At 42.4% G+C, this 27,142-nt stretch overlaps 1 protein-coding gene across 1 annotated transcript; it reads right to left on the bottom strand.

Moving 5' to 3' along the window:
- Positions 1 to 1,848: 1,848 nt before the first annotated feature.
- On the bottom strand, positions 1,849 to 25,676 carry mapk1 (mitogen-activated protein kinase 1). Its single transcript, XM_080500067.1, has 9 exons — positions 25,506 to 25,676; positions 9,540 to 9,722; positions 8,143 to 8,332; positions 7,407 to 7,523; positions 7,160 to 7,274; positions 5,793 to 5,924; positions 4,711 to 4,820; positions 3,647 to 3,775; positions 1,849 to 1,969 (listed from the first exon to the last, which is right to left on the bottom strand). Exons 1-8 carry the CDS (start codon positions 25,649 to 25,651, stop codon positions 3,659 to 3,661), a joined length of 1,110 nt encoding a protein of 369 aa, XP_080356193.1. The 5' UTR covers positions 25,652 to 25,676; the 3' UTR covers positions 1,849 to 1,969; positions 3,647 to 3,658.
- Between the last annotated feature and the right edge of the window lie 1,466 nt (positions 25,677 to 27,142).

Genomic DNA, 27,142 nt, shown 5'->3' with positions numbered 1-27,142 from the left:
GCAAGGGTAGAACACGGCGAAAGCCTGGGCGCCTCTTCCCCGGCTTGTGTGGCACTTAACATCGTCGTCTTTGTATACAGAGCTTATAACAGTCATGCAAAGAGCACAGTATTATTCTAACAAGGCGCGAGAGAGAGAGAGAGAGAGAGAGAGAGGGAGAGAGAGAGAGACAGGAGACAGAAGAGAGTAAACACATTTTTAAAAAGAAGTAAAAAGACAAAACCTTGGGGTTAAAAAAACAACAACAAAAAACATAAACGGAGGTCATAATTTCCCCCCCGGGGTAAAACGCATCGGGTGATAACAGAATGAGAAACTGTACGTACAGACTTCAGCAAAAAAAACAAAAAACAATGTTTTCCCTTGGCTAAGGCAGAAAGCGATGGTGAAACTTTTCAATGCCTCTGCACTGTAAAAAACAAAACAAAAAACAACAAACAAAAAAAAAACAAGTTGTTGGCTGAACTTTACAGACTCGCGAATGTATAAGAGTGCTTCCAACTCCGAATGATGAGTTGGACTTCAACTTATTTCGGTAAAAACCAACAAAACAGAGCCAGTCGTCTTAATTTGACTCTGAATGTTGACAAAAAACAACTAAAACACAATGTTGGTTACATGTTTGAAGCTGAGCACGTGTAAACGGTCACAAACGCTTGAGTTGAGCCAACGTGTGAACTTCATTCATTCTTTTTTATTTTTCCTCTCAAACTAGTTGTGATCTAATTGCTTTAAAAAAAATATTAGACAAACTTCTAAATTCTAATAGTAAGAGAGAAGCAGACTAGCTAGTCCGGTGCCCTTTTTTTTAAAAAAATCATTAATTTAATTAAGACACCAATAAATCAGATCTTTTTTCCCCTATCCATCTAAATATCTGGCACTTGTAAAAACACAAGAGTTGCTGAAAATCAGCATCTTGTTGGTTCAAATTCATTTTTAAGGCAAATAGTTCATCACAACAGTTTCGCTGAACAGATTCAGAAACTCGTTAGAAGCAAGTTGAAGTTGCTGAAACTTCAACTAAAACACTTTTTACAGTGCGGAGCATTTTATTTTATTTTTTTAAACTCTGAGACGAGCCAATGAGAAATGAAAACATTAAAAAGAAAATCATCAGGAGATTCATCCTCTTTCATCACCATTAAAATATTTTAAGATCTGTCTACATATATATATATATAGAGAGAGATATTTTAATATATTTATATGTATGTATATATATTCATCCTCATATTTGCATTTGGGCCATCTGTGTGAGCGTTAAGGTTCAAAATATGAAAGTTTGATAAAAGTATAGATCCTCATCGACCCCCCCCCCCCCGGCTGATTCTATGATTTGCATAAATCAGGTGATTTAATTTGGGTTTTCTTCTTTGTAGAGAGAAAGGTGAGGACAGAGATCACTGCAGTGCCACGAAGGTTTAGAAAAACTCAAAAGGCCTTCCGTTTCTCCCAATTTCCTCACGTTTCTCCCCGGTTTCCCTCGCGGCGGTTTGTGCGGCTCAAACATCCCGCGCCACAAACCGCACGACGGCGCGTCTCAAACGCTGGATTCCCACGTTAAAGGTCTTGAGTCGTAACGATCAAAGCTAAACACGCACACACACACACACACACACACGCACACACACACAACACACACGTTTATCTTGGCTTGAAAACACAGTTACCATTCCCCCCCCCCCGTTCCCAAACTGTACGCTGTGATGTAATCCCCCACCCCCACCCCCCGCCAAAAAAAAATAAAACCAGACGGAGAATGACTGATTGATTGATTCCTGACGCCATTCCTGAGCAAAGTGGACTTGACGAGCGAGACCCAAGGAATCCAGGTGACGCGGACGACGAAACTCGAGCACGGCGACAAACGGAAACGGGGGGGGAAAAAAAAAAAAAAAAAATCACAGCAACAGCGTGGAGGCGGGGAGGTGCAACGCCAACGCAGGAGCCAGGCCGCAGGAAACGCCTGCAGAGAGGAAAGAAGACGGTGGAGATGGTGAGATTCCGGCCAACGGCAAACACACGTTCTATAAATCGAGGTTCTCTCTGTTGTGCCGCGTGATGGAAACGTCCCCCGTGTTTTTGTTTTTACGAAACCATATAACAATACAGCGAAATGTCAGCAAAATAAATCTCCTTATCAGCTGTTGCATTATGGGTGTTTTCAACACTAGTTTGAGAGCTTTCATTGTCATCGTCACCGATGTCTCAGCGCAGGTCGCAGTGTTGTGTGCTACTTTTAAGACATTTCAATAAAAAAAATAAAAAAAAGATGTTTTCTTTGAGATTTGTGCAATTTTCTTGGTGGTTTGGCCGGATTGGAGCCTCTTGCCCCACATGGAAAGAACCTATATAAACATATGTTTTAATATAGGTTTTTAATATATGTGACATATATAAAATTGGCCGTTTTCCTATATTATATGTACATATATGTGTACACATATACATGTATACAGGTATCTATATAGGTACACATATGCACGTATATATGTGTGCATATATGCCCCTATATGTTCTTCTTGCATAATTATTTTTTAGTTAGTTCTTAGTTATTGACTTGATAATGTATGACAGTTGCCAAAGTGAGATATGGGCTATATATGTATATATATGTGGAAATAAAGAAGCAGTACAGGAGACCTATATGGCCTGTATATTCACATATATGCACCTCAATTTTGCCTATACGTGGCATATATACACATATATGCAGCATATATGTGCATATAAACTGCGTATAGGTTTCATATATGCGCATATATGACAATATATGACTCATATAGGTTCTTTCCATGTGGGGCGGGCCAACGTTCAACCCTGATTAAAAAAAAAAAAAAAAGAAAAGCTTGCATCTGTCTTTTGGAAAAGGATCAAAGGATTCTATTTTTTTGGTTCACAGACTTCAAAGAAAACAAGCTGGGAACCGATCAACATCACACTTGTATACATTAGAAATGTATAGACGACTTTGTAGCTTTTTTACACTGGAATCGTTGCGGTTTCTGTCACTGCAGAAATGAAAACATAGTAATTAAACGCCGAGCGGATGAGCGGCGGCGCCGATGGCTATTATTCACCCAGGCTCCTGCCAAGCAGCAGCTGGAGGGATGAGGGGATCAGAAGGGGGTGGTGGTGGTGGTGGGGGGGTGGAGAACGTCACATCCGATGATCACCAATGTGGGAAAAGATAGATAAAGATACCCCCTGATGCTACTTCCATTTATCGAGGCTCCGTTTCCGTCAAAACGCATCGGGGGTTGTTTGTTTTTTTTTTTTTTTGCACCATTTGTTGTTATTGTCCATCGTCAAGCACACCGCAGTTGCAGCAAATAGTTCTTCTGCACATGCGCTATGCGCTATTGCGCATGTGCAGAAGAACTATTTACTGCAACTGCGGTGTGCTCGCGTTAGCAGCATGTTTTCCCCGGTTGCCATGGCAACGGAGCATTTTCAACACTTAAAGGGTCTGATTTCCAAGAAAATAGTAGCCAAAGGGATTTTTATTGGCAAAAAATAACTTATTTATTGGTTGCTGCTATTTTTGTGTGTGTGTTTAAAGTCTGGAACTGGTCAAGTTTAAAAAAAAAAAAAAATCGCCACCGGTGCAGAATTTATCCGTTTATCCTGAACGCGGGCTTACCCGCGTGAGCCGTTAGGACCTAAAGCCCGGCTGGAAACGTGCAGTTTCTTCAAAGATGAGCTCCTTCAGCGTCTCTTTGGGGAGGTCGTCCAGCTCCATGTCGAATTTGAATGGCGCCTCGGCGACGGGCTACAGGGGGCAGCAGAGAGAAGGGGAGACGCATCAAGACAGTCCAGAAGCGTCTGCTGGAGACCGTACCACTTTTCAGTTTTCGTAAAAAAAAAAATTAGATGTGTAAAACAGCAGTATTTTTTTTGCTAAAGGTCACTAAACAAAAAAAAACAATAAAAATGCTACAATATAGTTTGCATGCCGGGTCATTAGTTTTTGTTTTATTTGTGTTTATATATGTGACATATATAAAATTGGCCGTTTTCCTATATTATATGTGCACATATGTGTACACATATACAGTACATATATACACCTGCAGGGAGAATTCACCAATGTTGCATTTTTCCTGTTTACATGGAGACGGCACGCGGTTTAACACTTTTCTGTGCAGGGACTTGCTGGTTGTTGTGTAATTGAACAGCCAAAACAAACGTTTACCGTGTTCCCTCAAGAGGAATAAAGTAGCTAAAGTATCCATCGACCTATCCTATGTCTCGATATTTAGCGAGAGCGTGACATAATGGAAACATCCTTTACAGCAGTACAATCTGTTTTCGGGATATTGATACTGTGATAATAGAAAAACCCACGACATGCTGTGCAGCCACAATTGTGTTTTCCTGTTTCTGACATAGATGCATTTGTTTTAATGTACATTTAAAGCTTCCTCGCTTTTAATATTGAAACTGATGTACATGTTTTCATGGATTCTCTCTCTCTCTCTCTCTTTTTTTTTTTTTTTAAATCGAAAGCACTGCATTTTACATATGAGAACTGCAATATAAATAAATAAAGTTATTAGTATTATCATCATCATATCACATTTTATGACCATAGGACACCTTAAACTCTTCCCTGAATCAACAATAATCCCTTAAATGCCCCAAACGTACTTGTTTATAATAAGAATTCACAGCAGACCACCTTAAAAAGCAGCCCGAGAGTCTCACCTCGTCTGTGGGGTCGTAATATTGTTCCAGGTAGGGGTGAGCCAGGGCCTCCTCCACCTCGATCCTCTTGTGGGGGTTAAAGGTCAACATCTTGTCCAGGAGGTCCAAAGCTGAAAGACGAAGAAGAAGACGACGTTTAACAGGGCGACAGGAGGTTCACATTCGTCCGAGTTTCCACTGTCCACTAGGGGGCATCACAGCATCCCCTAACGAAAAAAAAAGCTGAGCACAGCTGCAGGGCTATAAAACCTTTAGTCGATGAAGGCTGTACGCTTGATTCCAGACTCTGCGGATCGACGGTGAAATTCTGTTGTGGTACGAGTCTGACCGGTCACGACGTGAACCTTTAATATTCTCCTACATTTTATTCCAGATCCAATCTCACCTGGACCTTCTTGCCTCACAGCGAGAAGGTTGTGGGTTCAAATACCAGCCAGGGCTTTCAGTGTGGGCGTTTACATGTTCTCCAAAATTGACATGAGGTTTTTTTCCTTTTAATTTTTTTTTAAAACTGGTGATGAAAAAGGTCAAATTAGAGAGCAACACTGTGAATTATTGTGTTAAAACACTATTGTGAAACTACATTTGTTGCCAGTGTGATACAGACGATTAAGCGCGTTTTCACTTCACTGATTTCTCAGAGGCCGGGCAAACAAACTGCTCTGACACATTCCAAGATCCACATTCAACCCCAGTGGTGATCCAGCAGTTTTTCTGGAGGAGGAGCTTTGCAGCAGCATCTCTCATCTAATCAGAGAAAGCTCCAGGGAGTGATATCAATGTGAAGCATGACAGAGTGAGTGGTGACTCAGTGCAGGAAAATGTGTAATGTCATCAGTTTATGTAATGCATCTGCACTTTTTTTCCCCCTGTCCTGTTCAAAAAAATAAATAAACTTGACTTGTTCCAGACTATTGTGGGTCTGCAGCTTGTGTAAACCCGACCTCTTGACCGCTTGAGAAACGCTGAAACGTCACTAAAAAGCAGCAACCTTAAACAAGCTGCTCTCTCCCTCATACTGAAATACAAATCATCACGCAATCCCACGAGGGTGCTCAGGCTGCGGCTGTCCAGGCGCTGACCTTTGGGATCGGCGTTGGGGAAGAGGCGGTTCCACGGGACCTTTCCGCGGAAAGGCAGCGACAAAAGGTAGTTCCTGGCCTTAATGTTGATGATGCAGTTGAGATCCTCCTGAGAAGGGGAGCCCAGGATTCCTGAGAGACGAAGAGAAACGTGATATATTGGGACAGCAGCTCAGTCTGGGAAAAAATCATAACCATTAAAAAAAAATTTTTTTTTTTAAACAACAGTAATTACAGCCACTGGAAGCTCTCTGGAGCAACACACAGAGTGTGAGGTTTTAGTTTCATTGATATACATAAGAATTATGATTGGTGCATATAGACACTGTAAAGTTTTAGAGCCTCTATTATTAATTTTTTTTATCAAAATTATCAAAGCCTAACAGCGATTAGCACCACTAGAAGGCCAATTCTAACCTACAGGTTAGGAACGCAAATTGTAAACATTACGAAGGAAACATTAAAATAGTAGTGATCTTAGGGCCTGTTTAGACCAGAAAGTGGCCACCTCAAGCTTAAAGAAGCAGATTTGGGATCTGAAGTTTGTAGGCTTGAATCCCACAACTAAGAGGTTACAAACTGAGGATCCTTGAGTCAGGCAGTTTCAAATGCAGAGAGAAAATTTCACTGCACATTAGTTGTTTATGTGACCAATAAAGTATTAAATAAAGTATTCTTCCTCTGGTTTATCTGCTGCAAATCCTCTGTCATGAGAACAGAAGAATCCAGGCTGCCCGAAATGGTACAAAGATGAGATATGTCACTGTAATTTGTACCAAAAGACTTAAACATTTTGAAATTGTATACATTTTTTCATGTTTTTGCCTTTTTAGGTTTTGTAAAAAAGACATTGAGTTGAATATTCACAATGTACTCCTGCATGTCGGCACAAAAAGCGACGGTTTACGTTCTTCCACGCGTCTCCTGACATCACTCAGCTGGTTAACTATCGATTGAGAAAGGCTCACGGTTGAGTATCTCACACAGTTAAGAGAGACGTCGCTTTTTGAAGCCAGGTCTAACTCTATGAGCCTTAAAGCAGATCATCAAAATCCGGGACTCTGGGAGCAACTTGACACTCCGCAGGTTTTAATTCGAGCTGTGAAATGTACTCCAGTTACTCTGTACAATCTAATAATAACTCTCTCATACAAATACAAAGATATTGTTTCTAGTGGGGGAAAAGAATTGTGCTGAATCACAGTCTATGACTTTCTGATGCTCCCTAATCAAAGATTCAACCCAAAAGCAGCTTAAGGCAGATTATATATATACACATATGTCGCTCATATCTTACATCGATACCAGAATTCAGCTTCTTTCAATTGAAAGAAGCCACCACTGTAACAAGTAAAGAGATTTAATACCCAAAATGTGGTTCAGTTGATCCAAATAGTGCTTCCCGGGAAAGATTGGCCTGTTGGACAGCATCTCAGCCAGGATGCAGCCCACTGACCAGATGTCTATGGACTTGGTGTAGCCCTGAAAGAGAGGCACACAAATACCGTGTCAAACAAATGCAAAAAAATACCACGACGGAGGCGGGCCACTTAAAACGAGCGTGACACATCTTGGCACGTCGCTGTATGGGCGTGTGGCGGAGCGCGCGCTCACCTTGGAGTTGAGCATTATCTCCGGGGCGCGGTACCAGCGAGTGGCCACGTACTCCGTGAGGAAACCGGTGTGGTCGTGGTCGGGGTCCGCCACGCGAGCCAGCCCGAAGTCACAGATCTGCAGCGAGGCCAGCGGCAATTAATGCAACAAGCTCAGCATTAATCGATCAATTACAAAAAAAAAACTATTTTTATGATCTCAATAACAACAATAACAATTGTTGAGATTAAAGTAAATATATTTAGCTTAAAAAAAATTAACGAATGGCACCATAATGAAATGAATAGCAGTGTTGTGTCACTCAGTTCTTGCACTTTTCCGTTTAGATTCGTTTTTCCTTCTGGATGGTTAATAATGATCATTTGTTGTAAGCTTTTGAATTTTGAAGGCCAGTGTTCTCTCAGAGAAACAGTATGCAGATATCATGTGCTGCACCATATAATTAACTCAGTTAATTCATAAACCCAACTCCTACTCGGATGTGAGCATTAATCCAGAAAATACAATACATTCTTGCTCTCGGACGACAGTAAGAAAAAGGGGAGCAACGTCATGAAAAGGTCAGATGGTTAACAATTTTGTTTTTTTTTAACTACTTATTGCTACCAATAATGCATTTGCAGAACATTTAATTCAACCACTGACCTCCTGTCCACTGCTATAAAAACATAAGTCAAGAGAAAAATTCAAAGAAATGGCGATTATTGCTTAAAAGAGCTGGAGAAGTAGTGGTCACCTTGAGATCACAGGTGGTGTTGAGCAGGAGGTTGGAGGGCTTCAGGTCGCGGTGTAGCACGTTGGCGGAGTGGATGTACTTGAGCCCTCGTAAGATCTGGTAGAGGAAATAGCAGATGTGGTCGTTGCTCAGGTGTTGAGTCTTCAGCAGCTTGTACAGGTCCGTTTCCATGAGATCCTGGACAATATATCTGCACGGGTCAGGTTAAAGAGGCTGTGCTGGTATAATGCGGGAGCAACGCTCGGATTCCTTTATGCTGACGATACAGTGTTCTCAACGACTGCAGAGACATCTGATCGGGCTGCGAAAGGAGGCAAAGTCAACCAAAATCAATGGCAGACAGCCTAAATATAGCAGCGTCAATACGTTTGAGAAATTCACTCGAAGCTGAAAGTTCCCAAGGCCATAAAACCAGCTCAGAAATGCAGGACTGTGTGCAAATGTTCATTCTTTAGGTTAACTTGCAGCAATACTTGTATATCTAATATGAAGGAAATAACTACAATACACGTTCAAATATTAAAGTATCAAAAAATAAGAGATGAAAATCATATTTGTAGAGTTTAAAAAGTCGTTATACTCAGCCGGTGGAGTCCTTTGCTTTTAATAAGTGAAAACAAAAAAACTTTCATTGTGTTTTTGGTGTCTGTGAAACGAAAACACGAAAGCCGAGCACTTTCCCTGCCGTGTAAAAGGATCCTGAATAAGTTAAATGCACATTTTTTTCGTTATCAAAGAGATCCTGATTTATCATCAAGTAGTAATTTTGAATTTGCAGAACATGAAAACCTTAAAATATATAAAAAATGTTCACAATATGTAGTGTATACAGCGTTAACAAATCCATGATCTACTGTGTAGCCTAATGCATGAAGTTTGTTGTTCATATGCTAAGAAAAAAAAAAAAAAAAGAAAAATACGGGGTGTTTATTGAAGAATTGTATTGGTGGATTTGTGTTACAATTATTGAAGATTTTATTCAGAATCAGTTTAGTTTATTAGAGATTAATCTTTTACCTGCGAAGTAAAATACACTGGTGGTTTGCTTTCAATAGAGGCCACGTCGAGTTGAGGTAAAATCTGCCTTGAAAACTTATGAATAAAGCAAATTTTGTGTAGAAAACGATCCCGAGACGAGAGGATAAATGTACGATTTTGAGGTTGCAGCAAGCCGAATGGGTGCAAGCTTTAATCTATGGCTTTTACGTAAGCAGCAACCACACACCCGCACACTCACAGCGCCCAGTGTGCTTCCATTAGGCCACGGTGAAGAGCAACTCCGTCAAGCCCGTGGCAACAGGTGGCTGTTGTGGAAAGAAAAGTGGATCTCGAGTGCCGAGACCAGCATCTAACGAGGAGAAAACGCAACGCCGCCCGAACGTCTCAGGTAAGGATACACATCCTTCATCTGGTCGATGGTGGGCGTGCGGATGATGTCGTTGATTCCGATGATGTTCTCGTGCTTGAAGCGCAGCAGGATCTTGATCTCTCGCAGCGTGCGCTGGCAGTACGTCTGGTGCTCGAAGGGGCTGATCTTCTTAATGGCCACGCGGATCTTATTGTCCCGGTCATAAGCAGAGCTGAGGGGAGGAAGGAAAAAAAAAAAACATTAAAAGAAAACAAGGAAATATAAGAATGAAGGTCAGTACATTACAATGTGTTTAACACAATAAATGTGTAAAAAAAAAATATTACAATCCATCCACATCACAGACACATGTAAACACATTTCTTCCCTCTCTGCTGCATTACCCGCCTCTGAAATCCAGTAAAGAGCAGCAGAATATTGACAGGAAATTACAAAACACGTACGCGTGCACGGGATGCCTGCGTCTGGCACGTCGAACAATAAATAAAAAAGGATATTTACAAAGATTAGGTGGTATACACCTTTCATGTTGCACTGTTTATTTTCGCATCAATCTTTTTTTTTTTTTTTAAGCCGAGACTGAAACTTTATGTGCTGTGAAAAGAGTTATAATGACCATAATGTGCACAGTGTGACCAATCCTGCTTGGGCAGAATGTGAATCGAGAGGGAAGAAATGAATGGTATAAGTAGTAAAAATGGGCAAAAGTATCCGGGAGAGCAAGACTTTCATAAAGCCAACACTTCACTGACTCACCAAAGATGCTATTTTTTCTTCCCCCCCGACAAAGCGGAATGAAAGTGTGCAGCGTCGTGTGAGGACTTAATGTCCTACAGGAACATTTGCTGATCTCTTTGTGACAAGATCCTCAGGTGGGAATCAAAGTATTCACTTTTTTTTTTTTTAAATAAAGATTGGATAATGAGCACGTTGAACAGAAATTAAAGCACCAGGACCAGATCCGGTCCTGCCACCTGCTGACTCCCAACTGTTTTGTTCATTTGGAGGCTTCAAGTGGAGGCGTCCTTCATCTGTCTCCGTTGAATGCGCTGTTGGATCGGCGCGGGGACGACCAGTCGGCCTCTTTACATCCCATCGCTCAAGCGAAGATCTTAATCTACTCATTTATTTTCTCCACGTCAGGGAAGAGTAGCAAGAGGGTGTTAATCTGAGCTCTAAAAGCGTTTCGATTACAAATCGGCGAGAGGGAAGTGGGAACCAGTGGCCGATGGGAGCGAGTGGCGAAGTTTCCACTCGCACGCGAGAGCCGGCGGCGAGCATTCATGAATAGACAACCTGCAGTTCCAGCCTGACAAGGTGGCAATTAGAGCTGTGCGACATCACGACACATATTGTCGTAGGATATGAAAGCCTTCCCTCCATTGTTTATATCGGGATTTTACTACGTAGGCTACTTGATTAGCTCTGTTGCTACGCTGCTTAAAGCACAACTCGACGTCGGAATGACTGTTGGATGATTCAAATGTAAATGCTGAAACGCTACGGCTTTGTGATAGCATTTTATTTTATTTTTTTTACGTCACCCGCAAGGACTCGTTTATCCGTACGGCATAAACAGAGGTGAAGAAGCATGGCGGAGTTCAATGGTAAAAGATAAAATAGCGTCAGACTCGGACTCATCATCATCGTAATACGTGCTCATAAAAACTATTTATTGCAGTTCAGTCTTGTCTGATGAATATACTGCTCTCGATGGTATATTGACAAATCTGTGATCTAATTCATCGACATCGTAAAAATATTCTGAATTGTAAAATGAGCATTTTTCATGGAGAAATGTCCTCACCCATTATTTTCACGCACTATACAGTAAAATCAAGTCCAACAAACATTTAAATTTGTTTACTTTGCATGCTTCGAATCATACATTTTTGTCAACGTGCCGAAACGGATTCATCTGCCGCCTGAAGCAAAATGGGAGAATACAGTGAAAGTATTGTTTGGGGTTTTTTTTTTTTTGTTTGTTTGTTTCATTTAATGTACCGGAGTGTCTGAACTTGCCTAAAACTCAACAGACAAACTGTTCAGTTTGACTCATGACTCTCAGCACTGCCTGTGATGAGCAACGTCGACACGTTCCAGGTCCGGACACGTCCACTGAGGAATATCTGGCTCTTTTTTTTATTTTTATTTTTTTATCAACTTCAGGGCTGTTCGACCTTCTTCACACGTTCGCTCATCCCTTGTCGGAAACCGTGTCGCTTGTGTATTTATTATTTTTCAATAGAATTGTTTAATTATTAAAGCAACGGTGCATAATGGAAATCCAGCACGCCTACTTCATGTCTTCGAGACAGACAATTTCCAGTCTGGCGTTGGGTGAACAGCACGCCCAGACATCGTCAGTGCACAGGATCTGACACATCCAAACCAAGTCCAAGTGACCTAGTACCGCCAACAAACACCAACCGCCGCTGCCAGCTCGTCCAACTCCTCGCCGTTGCCACATGCTGCTATTCGCAAAAAAAAAAAAAAAAAACCCTCTCAAAGGCTGCGCAACCAGCCAAAGGGTTAGCAAATATGGAAAGCCTGCAGCATTTGACGGATTCCTTAGATTGTGGCGCTTGAAGGCTGCGCGTCCAGCCAAAGAGGTTTTATTCCTGCACGTTACCAACAGAGAGATGAGTGAAGAACACCCACACAGTGGGACTAAATAAGAAAAGGAGTTGCTATAGCGATGGGGGTGTCAGGACTGAAATGTAAACACGAGTGTGCCAGCCTTCTGCGGGGGAAATATGAGTGACCTTCCTTTCCACTTGTGTGAGAGGAAAGCGTGGGTGTGTGTGTGTGTGTGTGTGTGTGTGTGGAGTAGAAGAAGAAGCAGATAGCTACGATACTCAACGATCCGAGCCCAGATGAGATCCTGGCCAGACGGGCCACGATTTCACAGCAGTTTTCCAAACAGTCACACCGATTTCCACAGATTACGTCACACAGCTCACCTCCCGTGTCACAATGTTCACCACCGTGCCGGTTTAGGACCAGGGCTGCCTAAGCGTAGCAAATACTAGTGGATATCGTGAGGCATTTTATGGCTTTCTGTATTCATAATGAGTGCCGGGCTGACATCACCTGCTACTACGTCTCAAGTCCAGGTGATTTTTTTTTGTATCGTGGCGGTTCTATCTGATGGACCGACAAGCAACCGTCCATAATCCGTCATGTAATAAATCACCAATCCAAGATAATTATAGTCAGCGTGACTAAATTGAGGCAGTTACAGTTCCTCTATATAGAGGATAGTTCCTATATAACAAACAAAAGTCAAATCACTACTCCTTGCATTTTGACCAGCATCAATTGTTCTCCGCAAAGCCAATGTTTTCAAGTGAAAACGACATTCTCGTCGCGCTGTGGGTGTCCGTTTGGAGCACGCACTCAGAGGAGACTCAATGATTCTCTTCGGGCAGGTCTTCAGAGGGCATCTGTAAACTCCTGCAGCTTCTGAAGCACGAGAGGCACTCGGGAGGAATCTGACGAAGTGTCGCAGGGAGGAGGTATAAATAGTTACATCATCGACATACTTTACTTGATTGACGCTTCGGAGGTGCTTAGAAAAGTGTGAAGGCAGTGTTGAACAAAGATGAGCAACATTAAAATATTCCAAGTCGTGAGCAAATCGGTGATCGAATCTTAGTAAAAAAATTAAGAGTTTACCGGTGCATAAAAGGTTACGATAACCAGTTTCAAGTACTGGTACGAGTGAGACGTTTAGGGACAACATTAGTTACCTGTAGTCGCTATAATGCAATCTCAATACAAGGTATTTTGGAAAAAAATGCGTAAATGGTGGCTTCTCCTGATGCACGTGAGGCATTACAGGAATTCAAGTCATGGGCAGCGGTAATTTGACGCCTGTGGGGCATTTAAGACCATCTGTAAATAGTTGGATCGGTGGGTAGTCAAGGTCCGTCCAGACTGAATCACACCCCAGAATGACTGAATGAGTTTACAAGAAAACAGGCCAGACGGCGGTTTATAAGGCATTGTGTCTACAGGCTGTGGAAACCATAAACTTAGTTCAGCTCCATTGTTGGGAGGGAAAATATCTGAAAGACTAAACCCACTGCAATTCAGACGACGTTGCATATTAGGTACAAAATAAAATGGATTCATTCTCAAACAATCTACTGTTTATCACATTGCATGCGCACCGCGGCCATAGTAAATAGAATTAAAAAAGAGTTTAACGGTGTGATATTGAATATAGACCCCGAGGAAAATCAAGCTGGTGTCCAATTAAAGTCTTACACCGGCCCGAATAGAAGTTTAATTAAAAAACAACAGGTCTGTGTATGTGACTGTTCCATTCATAATCCTGGTGGAGTCGCTGCTGTCATAGTCCCAGTTGGTAAGTACTGGTATCTTTTCATATACAAAGTACATCTGGATATGAGTTGCATGAGCAACCAAAACCAAAGAAAAGAAAAACGCCTGGAACTACTGTAATCTGTGTGTAATCATTACACCCTGCAGTGAGAGCAGCTGTGGTCCAACCTTTATTTCAACATGTCCTCTCACTGGGGCAAGCGCTTCACTTCCTTGTCTTGCTTGGAGATGATGCAGGAGGAACTCTTTGAGGAAGTCCAAAGTCCAAAAGATGAGGAGTGGAGTTGAGACCGTTTATAGCAGAGGTGTCAAACATGCGGCCCGGGGGCCAGAAGTGGCCCGCCAGAGGATCTAATCTGGCCCGCCATGGGATTGTTTTTTTTTTTTTTTTAAGTATAAATATGAAAACTGACAGAGGCTGCTCTAAAAACACTAGATCGGCAAAAATGACATTCAAAACCGCTCTTGGTTAGAATTTATTAATGCATCTGTGGCGGTCACACAACGCAACACCTTTCACAATAAAACAACGAGTCCAATTTATGTGAAGTGATACTTTAGACACGTAAACTCAAAAATGTTTTCCAGATGATGACAAATTGTTTTAATCCTGAATAAAAATATGATATCCAGATACAGATATTGTGTTTTTTCCCCCAAATATAATAATATCTGATTAACTTTAATATGTATATTTCAGAATAGACTGGCAAATTCTTGCAGCTACAAAAGGATCAAAAGAAGGATTGTCCAGATCTGCAGTTTAATATGTTATGTTTGACTTGTTCGGCCCTCCAGAGTAAACTAAAATGAGTTCGACACCACTGGTTTATAGTGTGTCGACCAATGCTTGAGGAGCTTCGTTTAGTCTTTTTTTTTTAACCCGTTGTTTCCCCAAGACAGTCAACGAAACCTGATGGTGACATTAGTTCGATTCGAGCTCGTCTCCATCTCATCAGGGAAAATGCTAATTTTCCCAAAATGCACACTACCAGTTGACAACACTACCAGAGGACTCATGAGTGCCGTTTATGCTGTTTTGAACTTGGGAGTTTAACACTTCAACAAAGCATACAGAATTTTCGACACTCCTGGTGTTGTTGTGAGTGTGGTCAGCTTCATCAGAATGAAAACAATACAGGTTCCAGCAGGCTTTTCTAAAAGGATCTTAATCGGAAAATATCTGGCGAGTCTCTATACACTATAAAATCACTCCTGTAAAGGTTATTCTGATCACGATTTCAATAGAACACCATGCAAGTCATATGCATCCCACCGATATCCAGGACTTCTTTTGTGGTTTCAGATATTTTGCCTGGACAAAACAAAGACAACGTAGCGCGACGATAACTGGCGTCACCAAACCCGAGAAGCTTCGCAGAACCGCACCTCCGAAGGTACGTTAACGTGTCACTGGAAAGATTGTGTCACTTCCTTTCTGCGCTGCCGTCTCTTGCATGCAGAGACTCTGCTGCTCGAGGTCTTTCCTGTTTCTTCTCACAATTGCTGAGCATGCTCAGTGCAGAGGAAGAGGAGCGCTGGGTGGGGGAGAGAGTTAAAGACGAGGAGGGGGGGGGGGCTTGGTTTCCATGGAGATGCGAATACAAGGCTTTTCTCCGAATCAGCTTGGTTACGCAATAGCACTGTAACCATGACGATGCTGAAGGGGCAGGGTTGAAGGAAGAGTGGGGGGGGAGAAGATATTAGCGTGTGAGCGTAAAGTCCATAGACACAAAGCAGCCAGGGGCCACACACACACACACACACACACACACACACACACACACACACACACACACACACACACACACACACACACACACACACACACACACACACACACACACACACACACACACACACACACACACTCACACACACACACACACACACACACCACTGCAGATCAAAGGGATCCAGTTCCAGAATAAAAAGTCTGATATCAGACTAAAATAACAACTAACATTTCAATTACCATGTATTCATTTCACTCTATATATCCAACAAGGAAGCATTATTCCACAAGGAAATCTCTGACTTTAAATGTTTTAAGTCACATAAATATTAAGACTATTTTAGTCATCTGCAGTATTTTCATTATCACAGCAACACACGACTAGATGTATTTTTAGAAGGCAGTAGTTTGAAGAAGAGGGAGAAGAAAGAAAAAAAAGCAAAAGCATAATTTTTGTTTTTTGGAAATTAGTCAGTGGTCTATTCTTTTATTTATTACTTTGGCTTGATGTTATTCCGCTGGTGTTGTGCTGTTGATTTGAAGTCGGCACGCGAAACAGCTGGAGCCTGTTCATCTTTATAAATCCAGCATCGCGTCTGTCCTCCGTCCATTCAGCAAAACATCAGACTGAATCCTTTTAAACAATACCTGGAGATCTTGGACATTAATAATTAAGAAACAAACTGCTAAAATTGGAGAAATTCAGAGTTGCAGCATTATTTCAATATTGACAAACTGCACTTTTAAAAATACTTCCCCAATAGTATTTAATTTACATATTAATTAATATAACAATACGTTGACAAACACTTTTGGTATGATTTCATTATCAATGAGAATTTATTGTTTTTTAACCTGTAGATGAGGCATACAGCTCAATTTACTTCTCATAAACATGGCCACTGACAGGCTAATCTTAAATCAAAAGCCATTTACTTTTATAACAATTTTCATTTGCACAAAGTGACACTTTAGACGGCCCGCTGCCTCTTTGCTTATCGCAACAAACATCCGTCTTTCTGTGTTAGCCGACCACAGTAACCCACTTTACTGCACAGCCATTGTCTTGATACATTTACCCGACACCTGCAAGGCGAACGCTCGCAAAACAAAGAACGGCGAGCTCAAAGCAAAGTCAAATAACTAGAAAATGTCTCCTTTTAGGAGTTAAAACAACTATAATGACTGGTTAAGAGCCACTGAATTAACTGGGATTATTCATTTCAGTTAAACCAGCGAGTGCTTCTTTTCTTTAATTTACACTGCATTCATTTCATATATTCATTGGCAATAATCCCCAGCGCACCTTAGACTTTAAGAGGAACAAAGGTCGTCCTTCCTGACTGTTTACACAGCGCATACTGGGAGTTTTGTCGTTATTTCCCATAAGGTTTTGCTCACCTTTTTTATATGCATTTCAGTTAGAGACGAATGACCACACCTGCTCGTGACGCAAAACGTTTATGAGGCCCGCTTATAGCGAATTAATCATTGACCCATTGGAGGGCATATGCCATAAAATTGACAAAATCAAACGTGCCGATCATCGGATTCGTCCATTTACTTAAATTCAGAATGTCTTTGTACTAAAATCTTCTTGTTCTTATAATAATGTGCTACTTTTTAGGGAAAAGTACCATCTATGGGAGCATGATTTGAATATTTATGGGCACACACACAAGAACAGTGATGTGCATGTTGTGTTCAGAGAACGTCTCACGCAGATTTAATCACTGTCCGCATTAAAGAAGAAGGAAGAAGAAAAAAAAAGACTCTTGCATGTGAGCACATGACCATTGTGTGTCCTGCCATCTCCACATTGTATTTCTGACCCCGCAGAACGGTTATCTGCAGTTTTCCCAACGATATAACCAAAGCTGGAGCCTTTTCATTACTCTAATTTCGTCAGACTGCTACTGGATTACACAACCGACCCACATGGAGACCGCAACAAAAAGCACAATCAGGCTAAATGAACACGTATTCCTCGCCAGCGCTTCGGTTCTTCTCTCTGTGTTCTGACTGAGCGATTCCAGCAGTCCGCACGACATCTGATTGAATGCACGTACGTCGCTAATGCGAATGAAACGCCTCGGACGAACAATCAGGATTAGAAGAAAAAAAAGGATTGAGTGGAGGCCAACAATGGTAAAAACCTTCAGAACTGAACACCGACGCACACGCGGTGTGAACACGCAAACTCCACACGTAAAATAAGTTTGAATTTGAACCCGTGGTATTCCCACTGAGGCAAACCGCTGCCGTCTTCACCTGCATGACCTTCAGTCCCCAGCTGCTGAGCGAGGCGCTCCACATCCCGTTTCACTATAGCCCAGTGCCACTCCCTCAAATTTAACTGTTTCTTCAAGTGTAACTAAGTAAGTAATGTTTATTTATAAAGCGCTTTACACATAGATTAAAAAAACTGAGTATATCTCTTTTACCTATCTACACTGTGTGTATATCAATTCTGGCAATTTACTCTATTTTTAGAGGATTTCTTTCGGTTTTTTTACTAAATTTGTTTTTTTTTTAACTTATTCTATTTTTTGTGCTCATTTTTTGCTCGTTTAGATATTTACACATGTTTACATATTTTAATTTTATAATTTCTGCATCTTTTTTACATTGAGCTGTTGTAAGTTTGTGTTTCCCCCTGGGGAGGAATAAAGCTCTCTACTCTACTCTAAAAATAAAAATTAAAAAAAATAAAAAAATCACAAAGTGCTGAAAAAAACGCAATAAAACACAACATACGAATTTCATAAAATAAAGTAAAAGTGAGAAAATCATTCAGTCGAAAGCTCCCCAGCTCATTGCTATCAAACTCTCAACTGTCGGAGGAGATTTTACAATGTCTCACTGTATTTTACACCAGAACGTTTCATTAAAATTATGTTTTAAAAATTATGCATTATGTCGACGCCGCAGTAATTTTCAGTTTGGTTTTGTGAAAATATCGACATTTTCCAATCACATATACTCTGCGTCAAACAACAAAGAAAAATGTTAAAGTTTAAAAGGTTATCGTGGCTATGTTACCAGCCCACTCAGGATGAAATTATGCTTAATTGTGATCCCTGAACTGAAATGTGTTGGACTCTAAAGGGTTAAGAATGGACTCTTCAACCATGGCCCAGCATCTTTTAAACTAAACACAAACTGTGAGGCACATTGACCTCAGACTCTTTAAGATGAAGCTGAATTCTTTAAAACACCCTTTCAACAGGTTTTCTCACAGGTTCTCAGAGGAATAGCCTGAAACACCTCACTCTTCCAACGGCGTGTTTTCAAAAATGACCATAAACCCGACGACCCTGCCAGTGAGTGGAAGTAACAACCTTTGTCCATGCGCACAATCCTCTAGTGGATGAATGTGAAATGTTAAGAAATTTGATTTCCTGATGTTGGCGACTGATCCGGGGACACAGACTCTCTCTTCTTGGCTTCACCGTGTTCAATTTAAAGAGTCGGTGTAAAAATGAGAAGGACTAAAAAAACAACAACACACAGGCGTGATGAAACCCAAAATGGGAAGAGTCTCTAAAAAGCTCAAAAATAATAAACTCCAGATTTGTAATATTTCTCTGGTGTTCTTCAGAAGCAAATAAACAAAATCAAAACATCGAACCTTTTTTTTTTTTTTTTAATACACATTTGCCGAAAGCTAAAAAAAAAACAAAAAAACTAACACTGTACAACAATATGATATAATTTATAGTGCAAGAGTGACGATTTTTCACAATGTGTTGCAATAATGAGTAAAAATGGAGGAAATCAATCATTTAAGTATGGATTTTTTTAGAAGAGTGTACATAAATGTTTTTTTTTTTTTTTTTTTTACAATGTTGAATATTCAAGGGAAAATATGCTAACTGGGTGCCTTTTGACACTGGCTGCTGTTCCCAAAGCAACTGTGATATTCAAAGTCGCGCGATGGAAACTCTTGAGTCAAGACTAAACCTGAAATTGATTTGTTGTTTTCTTCTTCAATATACATTCATGTGTGTTCAACCTCAAGACGACCCAGCGTATGTGTTGCTGATTTCATTTTCCGATCACCTCGGGTTCTTTCCAACATCCTGCAGCCCCCCCCTTTCACAGTTACAAGCCACACACACCAATGTCAAACACCCAAGGTTGCAGGAAGCATTGAAACAAAAAAATAAATAAATAAACAAGCGGCTTCATCTTCTTGTTTTGCATCGACACAACTTTTACTGATGAGGTGAGTCATAAAGGGGTTTCAGGGAGACCGGAGACCCGGACGAGAGCGACTGTGAAATGAGACCGTGAAGAGATACGATCAAAAGACGCGAGAACACTTCTCCCATTTCAAGTTTGCATGAACTTACTGTAAACGTCTGTCTGACGTCACATTATCAAAAAAACAAACAAAAAAAAAGCCCCCAAGGGTTTGTGCAGAAAGTATGTACGCCAGATACTTGTCGCGCCAGACGTCGCTCCTCCAAAAAAAAAAAAGACGCATGACACCTCCTTGTGAATTGCACAAGAGGAGATTTGAGCGTGTCAAGGCTCTCGTTCTCTCCCCTCCCTCGCCCCATTGGCTGAGGAGTGGTGGGACTGATGTCAGAGGCAGACGGGGTTTCCATGGAGACGGGCACCACGGTGGCATTTGGAGAGGACGGCTCGTGGCAAGAATGGAGCCGAGCGTCAGCGGCGACGGGAGGAACCGGGGCAGGTCAAGGACTGGGGATGGAGATTAGGAGGAGATCAGAAATGAGGGAGTGGGGGGGAGGGGGAGGGGGGGGGGGGGAGCACGATTGGGATCAGAGGTTCACTGCTCCCAACACACTGAAGATCTGTGTTCGCAACAAAGCACTTCGCCTGTTAAATGCTGCTCTTGTGTCGCACTCGGCAGAGCACCGGAGGAGACGACTGTAACTCAATAAGCCCCCCCCTGGAAGGCATTAAGAAAACAAAAAGGTTAAATCGATTGGTCCAAACTATCAATCCCAGCATCTCAATTGGCGGGAGCCTCTCCGAGATCGGATGGTTTTAACGCGAATGTACAACAGAAATGCGGATTAAATGCAAAGCCGGATATTCTCAGGCGTCCGTACGTGACCGGAGGCCGGCGTCGTCACAGACCTGATCGCAATCCAGCAGCAGCGCCGCCCGTTTATCTGCCGTGGTGCAACCGCTCCGCTTTACGTGGAGCCGCTTTCAATCAATCATTACACAAGGTCCGTGTTAGGAAGTGGAACATGGCGGCACGCTTTCAGGTCCTCTTCTCTTGTGGAGTTTGCAAGTTCTGCATGTGGATTTCATGACAGGGCAACTTAGTGGCTCGCGTTACATTATCGGTTCCAATACATAAGGCAAGGGAGTGAAGCATTTCATCGTTCACCCCATTGCTCTTCAGCACCGGAAATAAACCAGGTCGCGGTCACATTCAGGTCAATTTGACATAATTTAGCTCAAGACACTGTGATCCCTCCAAACCCCGAGAAGATAAACTGTCTCACACCAACGAGCTTGCGACATGCCTCCACTTTAGTCAAGGTAGGCGCTTCAAGAATTTACTGGATATTAATGCAATACACATATCGTAAAAGACTGAGTGAAGTGCAATAAATATTTATTCCCATGCGCTAAGCAAGCACGCTCTGTAAATACAATATACCAGCGAAATGACGTATTTATAGAAATCTGAGAAACGGCTCAGAAAGAACAAATCTTAACGTGCATTGCAGAAATCCAACCACTATCGCAATACTAAGCATATTGCATGTCCGTGTAATATTACGAAGCAAAATGCTAACTCGTGAAAACGAGCACGGTGCGGAGTGCCTCGTCCGCCAGACGCCAAAATACGACGCAGCTATTGAAAGACAAACGCCTCACAAAATGTCGAGCTTGAGACCAAAACTGCTGCAGACGAGACGTGCCGTTCTGAGCCCCTGCTTTTTCAGATGTCTAAACTTTTTTTTCAAAAAACACGTTCCACTTCAGCGGCTGCTGCCCCATGATCCGATGGCTGGCGCGTGTGGGCTGGAGAGACGAGTATATGCCTCGGCAGCTTCAGAACGCTGGAGCGGAGCGGGGATGCGCTCATCTTGTGCGGTTGTGTAAGCATGAGGCGTGCGTGAACCCCCCCCCCCCCCGGAGCCCGAGTTAAGAGGCTCTCGGTGCGCCGCCGAGCTGTGGAGGAGCCGCCGCTGGAAAGCCCTGCGATGACGAGCGGCCTCCACAAGGGGCTGTTGAAAACAGAAATAGGCCCGACGGGGCCGGGCCTCCACACCACTGTTCCACCACTGAAGAAGTGAAAGAGGGAAATTCAACCCGGCGATGAAGTTCTTGGGGAAAACTGCCGAAGCTCAAGAGAAACAATGAGGGAACCCATCAGGTTCCGTTCGCTTATATTCCGGGAAGTCACTCGAGAAACCGACAAGTAATGTTGACACTAGCTTCATGTCCTTGCCCTTCGAGGGAGTCCGCGATAAAACGCCAGTTCGTCCACGGCTTGAAAAGTAGTGCGTCGCAGAGTCACAGACAGACGTATTAGTTCTTGTTTAATTGAGTCTGTTAATCAATGTGTGCATGCAACTCTCTTTTTTTAGTAAATGTGCAGTCATTGTACCTTGGAAGAACCAGTTATCCCTGAAATCCCAGTAAATTCTACTTGATTTCAACATTTAACAGAAGCAGGCATTTGACCTAAAGTTCCGCATTTACGCTGCAACACCTTGAAAATGATGTCAGCTTACGTACACGCAAACGACAGAAACACTGGAAAACGATGTAGTGAGCATGCCAGGCCACAAGTCGGTGCTGTTGGCCATTTTTGTAATGAAAGCACGCACCCATGCACAAAGAGAACAATATTCTATAAACATTAACAAAAGAACACAAATATTCCTGCAAAACTGCATTGTTACTAACGGCAACTCAACTATAAAACTACCAAGTCCCAGGAGAAGCCCCTCCCCTTTCCACAAAGATAAAGATGGAGCATTTTCAAAGAGTTCCCTCTTGGGAGTGGTCTTCATTTCCAAAAGTTGCGACTGCCATTGTGTAAACAGACCCCCCAAAAACGCCACAAGTTTTCCGTTTCCACTTGTTGAACGTGGCATAAACAAGGGCCACACTGTTGTACTGAAGGGTTGCATATAATTTAAACTAAAATTAGAAACGGCGCCTCGTCACTACGGCAGTCTGCTCGATGTATGGGGACATGCGACGCAGAGCTGGTATGTGGGAAGTGTGAGCAGAGCCCATCATGCAAGCATCTGACGTACAATAACCAATCCACGGTTAAAAAAACAAAAAACAAACCAAACAAACCTCATCATAATTCTACTAGCTTGATCTATTTATATTTGCATTCTTCCACCATCACTTATTGGCCTTGTACTCAATTTCCTCAAACCCTCCAAGTGTGAAACATGTGTTCAGGGAGTAAACGTATATCACAAAATGTAGGCGTCCAGCCAGATTTCCTGACTCAGAATGTTTCTTTTGAAGGCAAACCCGAGGGGGTTGTGTTTACAAGACGGCAGCACCGGTATGCAGCAGTGCAGTCGCTGGGACACACACACACACATATATATATATATATATATATATATCTTTCAGATGAAAACTGAGGGATGTCTGTGAAAGTGCACGCTGCACTGCTCTGGCTGGTTGCTGCACATCAAAAGCCACATGACCAACGGAGTGAAAACTGCAGGTTTCAAACTGTGAACACACTCCAGCTGGCTCTTTGCAAGCCAGAAGCATGGAACAATGAAGAGGTAGCCAAGAGCGTGCCTGCACACCGCAAACAAAAGCAAAAAAATGACTGTTTCACACTTGTAGCCGTTAGTACGGGGTAGACGAGTTTGTGCATAAGAGAGAAAACAAAATAAAAAATCTGATTGACTTTAAGAGGTTGTATTGATACATTACTATGTCAGTAATATGCATGAAGTGTCCATCAAATGCTGAGACAAAATCTTATACATGGAAACAAAAAAAACAAAAAAATCCTGATTTTGTTTGGTTTTGATCGGTTTGTAATTTCAGTTTTGGCATCACAGATGGATCTGTATACATATATATATATATATAATAATAATAATCTCCCTTTCCTCTGATTCGTCCAGGAAGTCGACCAAAATCTGGGCACACCAAAATACAACTTTACCACCGCAGGGCTTGCAGATAAACTGTCAGCCAACATGCAGCACTGGGAACTTGTAATTTAACACCAGCATCAGTGTCTCGAGACTGGCTGTGCCTATATTGCGAGGACCTCGGTCACAAACTGATGAAGGCTCATTCAAATGAAAGGTTCAGGAGGAGCTATGGATCGAGCCGTTGACCTTTGGAGGATGACTTTAAAAGGGTAAGCCACTTTACCACAACAAGACACAGCCAACCTACAGAACCGGATTTATGGGTCAAGACCACTAATAGTCGCTACTCCGACAGGGAAATGCCAAATTTTAACTTAATGGTTGAATTTATCTGAACGGTTGCTCTTAGATTGAAAGGTCGTTGCTTTTGACATCGCCTCAATAGCGTTCTGGACGATGACATTGTCAATCCATGAACACAGGCTGAAGGTACTGTTGCGGGATCGTCCACAAACGCCTACAACTAAAACGACGGGAGTCCTTGTTTCACCTGTTGACCACTCAGAAAAGAAGTGAACGAAAGAACAACATGAAGTTGTGGAGTTTCATGACCAATCAGAACAGGTTGCGGCAGGTAAAAAAGGGAAAAGCCAGTCAATAAACAACAAAAGTCTAAGTTACAGCTGCTTCTTTTATGCAGATTACTTATAAAAGTAGCGACGATCAAGCGTTGCTGAAAGTGGCAGAAGAGCCAAAAGTTGAATCCCATCAGACGCCAGGATTCAACCCTTTTCCTCATTTTACCTCCACTTCACCCTTACTCATTCCAGTGCCTCGCCTGAAGCGAAAACAACCTGCAGGACAACTTCTACATCCCGTCAGTTTCACAAATCAAAAGATTCCACCACCAATTCATCTGGTGGACTTTTCTTCCTCCAACGCCCGCCGCTGTGTGCCTTCCTTGGCGTTGAGAGAAAGACGCTTTGCAGATCTTTCCCTCCGCGCTGTGGGCAGACCGAGCTTCAAACCACCGTTCTCAGAAAAAGCACAGCAGCTCCTCTCACCACAGCAGACAAAAGAACCAACACTTCTACTGCTGCCGCTTGTGTGAGACGCAAGGACGAAACCCTGTATTATGTAATACAGTGCAGCATGCACATTTAAGGTCAGCCACATTACCACAGGCTGCAGGGGGAAAAAACAAGGGGTGTTTTTTGGGGGGTTAAAGTGTCTAAAATTACATTTTAAGAGTGCATACTGAAATAAAACAAGACTCATTGTAAAAGACGATGTTCAATCTACACACCATCAATAAGCCAGTGCACATAGTGATGAGAAGAAACAGTGATCAGCCTGCGTTTTTTTCTGGTCTGAATGTCTTCATATAGCCACTGTGTGCAACCAGCCATGGGCTATACAAACAGAAGACCCCCCACAGTGCATTTCCAGGCAGATCATGAAAAAAAACAAAAACCCAAAACAAATAAACACAACAACACAGCTATACCAGCAGAGGAGGGACAACACATGGAGATGGTGACAAGTGTCAGCTCAATATGAAACTAAACAAGTATAACAAACACACAGAAGTTCGTGTATTTGGTTTTGTTGTGTGAATTGGATGAAATAAAGACAACGTGGTTACTGAAATGATAAGACTGGATAAAGCTTGACTTGATGCGGAACGCTGCCGCGGTGGACGATCGGAACTGGACCCCGTTTTCCAGTGCCTCACACCGGGATTCAAAACGTCACGCAGTGGTCGGTATAGCGAGGGGGGGGGGGGGGGGGTGGCCAACGTGAGAAAGCTCCGGTTCCAACTTACCAGACCATCCCGTAGGCGCCCTCCCCGATGTAGGAGAGGTTGCTGTACCGAGGCCCGACGTCGAAGGCCTGCCCGCGGACCAGCTCGGTCCCCGGGCCGGGGCTGGGGCCGCAGCCAGCAGGGGCAGACACCGCAGCTGTCGCCATTACGAGGACCAACTTATCTTCTCTTTTCCTTGCCTTCTTCTTCTTTTGTTTTTTTTTACAAAAGCTGTCAAATGTGGGGAAAAAGAGGCGCAGCTAAAATTAGAACAATCTTATGCGAGGTGTTTATATCCGTCTCCGCCGGGACTTGAACGGTGCTGACGGTGTCGCGGAGGCCTTCCGAGCGCGTCAAAAGGAGGATTCTCCGACCGGTAACCGAGCGACCAACACCGTGGCTGTGCTGCGGCAGCAGGAGCGGAGAGAGCGGGGCGGGAGGAGTGAGGAGCTGGGAGAGAGAGAGAGAGCCGAGCGCCGACACTGCTGCTGCCGCTGCTGCTGCTGCTGCAGGAAATAACGGAACCGCTGGTCACGTGACTACCTCATCACCTTACACCGTGCTGCGAACAAGAATCGACGCCATTTCTCCATGGCGACCGGAAGTTACGTGATCTCCTTTCTTGCCGAGTAGCACCAGTGCCCGAATCTCGACTGCGCAGAGAAGAGTGGGGAAAAAAGGACCAGTCCAGACAAAAACAACTAAACAAGTGGAAAACAGAGAGCTGTCATTGCAGATTGTTTGCTTACAGCTTGTTTTGCTATACAAAAAAAAAAAAAAAAAATCATTGAAGTCTTTCATGTATTTAAAATAAAATTGTTTCCCTCTTTGACAACCTCCGAACATGAATGTTTAAGTGAATGTCTTTGATTTATGGTCACTCACTTTGAATAAAATATCCCCAGAGTTTCGTATTGCGTTCCCCACCTGTAGAGGGCGCTGTGCACAAAGCTTCACGTAAAGCAGCGGAAGTACTCCTTGAACATAAATATTAAGTTGACACAGGTCTACCACAGCATTACTTCCTTTGGATCAGATCGTCTCATTGGATTGTCACAGATAAAAGAGAATATGTTATGAAGCATGAGAAAGAGGGGGGGAAAGAGGGCTTTTTGCATGGATTGAAAAAGGCTAACTGGATATAGACTGAATTTGCAATCACGTCAATCATCTAAATCTAATTTGCACTCTATAGAATTTATTAATATTCACGTTCTCTGCTTTGAATGATAGGTGATTGGAGTGCAAATATTGGAGTGTTCTTGTATGTAAGTAAGTAAGTAAGTAAATAAATAAATGATAGCCGTGGGTTATTTTTTGGTTCTTTATGCAATAATACTCCACTTTTAATAAACTGTTAAAAACACATTCAGTGTTTCATTGTTGACCAAATGCCAATACTTTTTTGTAATTCTGTCACTGTAGCCATTTAGATTCTTTCGATGTGAAAAGGCAATAAATCTACAATTCAAGCCATTAGTATGGGGGAAAATGGTGTCGCTCCTCAAACAGTAGAGTTATGTGTTTTGCCGCTTGTGTCAATCAGCTCAGAATCCACTGTGAGGAGTTAAAATAATGAGATAATTTTTTCATTTATTAGATAATGATATTCAAATAACAGCATCAAGAAGGTGCTTCTTGCCTGAGGCCCCCCGGAG

This window comes from Blennius ocellaris (assembly GCF_963422515.1).
Source record: "Blennius ocellaris genome assembly, chromosome: 7".
NCBI lineage: Eukaryota > Metazoa > Chordata > Actinopteri > Blenniiformes > Blenniidae > Blennius > Blennius ocellaris.
The sequence above is the reverse complement of the archived record's forward strand: the minus strand, read 5'-3'. Positions and strand labels throughout refer to the sequence as shown.

Coding starts and splice junctions, on each gene's coding strand:
- mapk1 (XM_080500067.1), bottom strand. CDS start 25,651: ATGGCGACAGCTGCGGTGTCTGCCCCTGCTGGCTGCGGCCCCAGCCCC. Junction 5,925..7,159: donor TCAACTGAACCACATTTTGG/GTATTAAATCTC, acceptor TTCGTCTCTCAG/GAATCCTGGGCTCCCCTTCT. Junction 3,776..4,710: donor ATTACGACCCCACAGACGAG/GTGAGACTCTCG, acceptor TGCCCCCTGTAG/CCCGTCGCCGAGGCGCCATT.